A 3,284-nucleotide genomic window follows, 5' to 3' on the forward strand; every position below is an offset into this window, starting at 1 on the left:
AGAGAGTTATCCTGGGAGCTTTGCCATGTTTCAAAAAATCTTTCAAAAAAGTGTCTCCAGATGGATTGCGGATCTATGAACAAGTAAGTACTACTTTATGCACCGTTCTAACTCTCAATAGCCCAAGACAAGGAGACAGCTAAAAAGCCCCATGAGGGGAGTAAGGTAATTGAGAAAAGGTATGCTAACCAACTTATTTAAGCTTATAGATGAATCTCTTTGCTTCAGACTATGACATGACAGATAAGGTACGAGTCAAAGTGATTTTCTGATCAACAACCTGATTTGTCCTACTTTGCTCGGGATGAGCAAAGAATAGCTTGGGGGATCTTGTTGACGCTCACTAACGACCATTTCCAGGTGTCAACTTGATCAGAAAATCATGAGAGTTTGCATTTCTTACACGCATCCTTATCCAATAAAGTCCCTAAACCACACTTTACCTTTTAGAATATGTAAGTTGTGTTTTCAAGCTAATATGCAGGTTACAAGCACACTTTTGCCCCACATAAAATCACAAAAATTATCAGAGCACCAATTCAGGCTCAAATGGATGAAAAGTGATGCAAGAACCCAATTCAAACAAGTCAATACAGGCCAACCCCAACGTGGATCAGACAAGGAGGCCCAAGACAGCCTGCCAGAAGAAGTTGGGGGCGGTTGGTGGCCCGGGCAGGCCGACCGACCTACTTGGTCGGCCGACCTGGCCTGTGGGCCCCACTGCCTCAACCAGGCCACGTGGCATCTCCCCATTGGTCCCCTACGTCGGTTGCGAAGGCTTCACCCCATGGCTCCCTGCTATAAATACAAACGGGGGGTGGAGAATAGGACACACACACCACACACCTATCATCTCCTCTCTTGCATTCCTTGCATAGTCTTTATGCTTAGTGCAGTTTAGGAGAAGTCTAGGAGTCATCGAGTCGCCGGAGTTGCTCGTGAGTCTTGTATGGGTCCATCTCTAGCTCTCTCTTGTAATATTCGGTCATTTGTAATAGAATTAGACTATGGTTACTGATATCTGCTTGAAGTATATTCTGAGTTATCGCGTATATGCTTCTTGTCATGGTTGCGTAATTATTCAATGCTTGCATTGCATGATCGCCCTGTGCTAGATATGGTTAGTCTTTTATTCTTAGAACTCTATCAACTGCTCCAGTATTCGTATGATTGCTCTAGTGTGATGTCTATCCATCCGGAGGGTGGGGGCTCCGCGCGGGACACTAGAGTACCCCTTACTAGTGTAGACATGGTGTCTAGATTAGCTAAGAGTTGCTGGATGTCAACTATACCCATGGTTTGTGCAGGTAGCCGGCAGGTGGTGACAGCCCTGTTCGAGCCTTTTAGTAATCCTCCACATTCGGTATGGGGGGTAGGAGGTACATAAAGTCGCCGGGGTGTACGGGCTCCTACCATTACTTCGATAGCGATCTCCCTGTTGTGTAGTTTAATCTCTGACGAGCTAACCAATGAGAAAGTGTAGATATAGCTAGCCTAGCACAGCTGACTCGAGCTCTGACTTTTACCTTGCTCCCGGCCTAAAGCATCTTATATCTTTCTTTTATCTTTTATTTATCCAAGAGGGTAGTTTGTGTGTGTGTCACACTACCTCCTACCATGTTATTATCTTACCCCTGTTTATGCATGAGAATATCCAATCTAGATAGAGTTCACCAACTAATCAATATATCTTCTCACTCATCGCCTTCCCTGCGGAAATATAAATGACACCCCGGTATACTCCCGGGTAAAATGCTACAGCGATATTCCGTGCGCTTGCGGATTTATTCGTGGTTCACGAAATACTGCCACCCCAAATTGGCGTCTGCGGGCATCATCGCTGGTGACATTGGTAGGTTCCAGGAACCACTATCCCACTGACTACAAAGGGGCCTTCCCATGGGGACGACAGCTTGTGAGCGCCGGTGGTCGACTGGATTCGTCGTAAAACCAGGTCGCCGACATTGAAGTCGCGCTCGTGAACTTTGCATTCATGATAGCGCCGGAGCTGCTGCTCATATCTCGCGTGCTGGATGGAGGTCGTCAGGTGGTGCTCCTCTGCTGAGTCGATGTCCGTGCATCGAGTCGCTTCGGCTTCATTCTCGTCGTAGTTCTGGATGCACGGAGCACCAAAAGCTATGTCCGATGGCAAGACTGCTTCAGAACCATACACCATGAAGAATGGTGAGTAGCCGGTAGCCCGGCTTCTTTGTGTGCGGAGTTCCCAAACTACTCTGGGTAGTTCTCGGAGCCACTTTGCACTGTATTTTTCGATCAGATCGAAAATTCTAGCTTTGAGCCCCTGAAGGATCAAGCCGTTGGCCCTTTCAACTTGGCCGTTTCTCCTAGGGTGCACCACGGAGGCATAGTAGACGTCGATGCAGCTTTCTTGGCAATAATCCCAGAACTCGGAGCCCGTGAATGAAGTACCTAGATTAGTGATGATCCAGTTGGGTACCCCAAACCAGTGTGATATCTCCTCAATGAACTTGGTTGCCTTGGCTGCTGTAGTGGCTGTCACTGGCTTGACTTCGATCCATTTTGTGAACTTGTCGATAGCCATGAATATGTGGCTGTATTCGCTGACGGCCGTTTTTAGGGGTCCCACCGAGTCGAGTCCCCAACAAGCGAAGGGCCTGGAAGGCGGTATGGTCCGCAAGGCCTGAGTCAAGACGTGCTACTGCTTGGAGAAGAACTAGTACCCAGGACATCGCCAGACGATGTTCAGGGCATCGGCCAGAGCCGTGGGCCAATAGAAGCCTGATCGGAAGGCTTTTCCCACGAGGGTGGAGGCGCTCGCATGGTTGCCGCAAATACCCGAGTGGATATCGCTAAGGAGTTGGACTCCTTCATCCTATGTGATGCATTTACATAGGGTTCCTGAGGAAGCCGAGTGCCTGAACAACTCGTTTCCTATGACAACATAGTTGCTTGTCCGGCGAGCAAGCTTTTCGTGTTCCTTTCCCTTTGGGTAGCTTTTATTGTTCTTGATGAAGTCGATGATTGGGGAACGCTAGTCGGTGTCGAGTGTTAGGACCTCCTACCCTATGGCCGGGACCAAGTCGGGCTTTGTGGGGGGTTCCTCTTCCATCTTGACTGTAGGGCTGTTGAGTACTTGAACAAACACGCCGGGTGGTACGATGGACCGCTTGGATCCGAGCTTGGATAGTGTGTCGGCCATCACGTTGTCGTCCCTGGGGATATGGTGGAACTCCAGGCCATAAAACTTGGTTTCTAGCATCCTGATCTCCCTGCAGTAGGCATCCATCTTTTCCTTGGTGCAA

At 48.7% G+C, this 3,284-nt stretch overlaps 1 protein-coding gene across 1 annotated transcript; it reads right to left on the minus strand.

Moving 5' to 3' along the window:
• Nucleotides 1-1,834: 1,834 nt before the first annotated feature.
• On the minus strand, nucleotides 1,835-2,563 carry LOC120669246. The gene has a single exon (XM_039949027.1). It carries the CDS (start codon nucleotides 2,561-2,563, stop codon nucleotides 1,835-1,837), a length of 729 nt encoding a protein of 242 aa, XP_039804961.1.
• Nucleotides 2,564-3,284: the final 721 nt, after the last annotated feature.

Source organism: Panicum virgatum, chromosome 4N, assembly GCF_016808335.1.
Source record: "Panicum virgatum strain AP13 chromosome 4N, P.virgatum_v5, whole genome shotgun sequence".
In the NCBI taxonomy this organism is placed as follows: Eukaryota; Viridiplantae; Streptophyta; class Magnoliopsida; order Poales; family Poaceae; genus Panicum; species Panicum virgatum.

Coding starts and splice junctions, on each gene's coding strand:
- LOC120669246 (XM_039949027.1), bottom strand. CDS start 2,563: ATGGCTATCGACAAGTTCACAAAATGGATCGAAGTCAAGCCAGTGACA.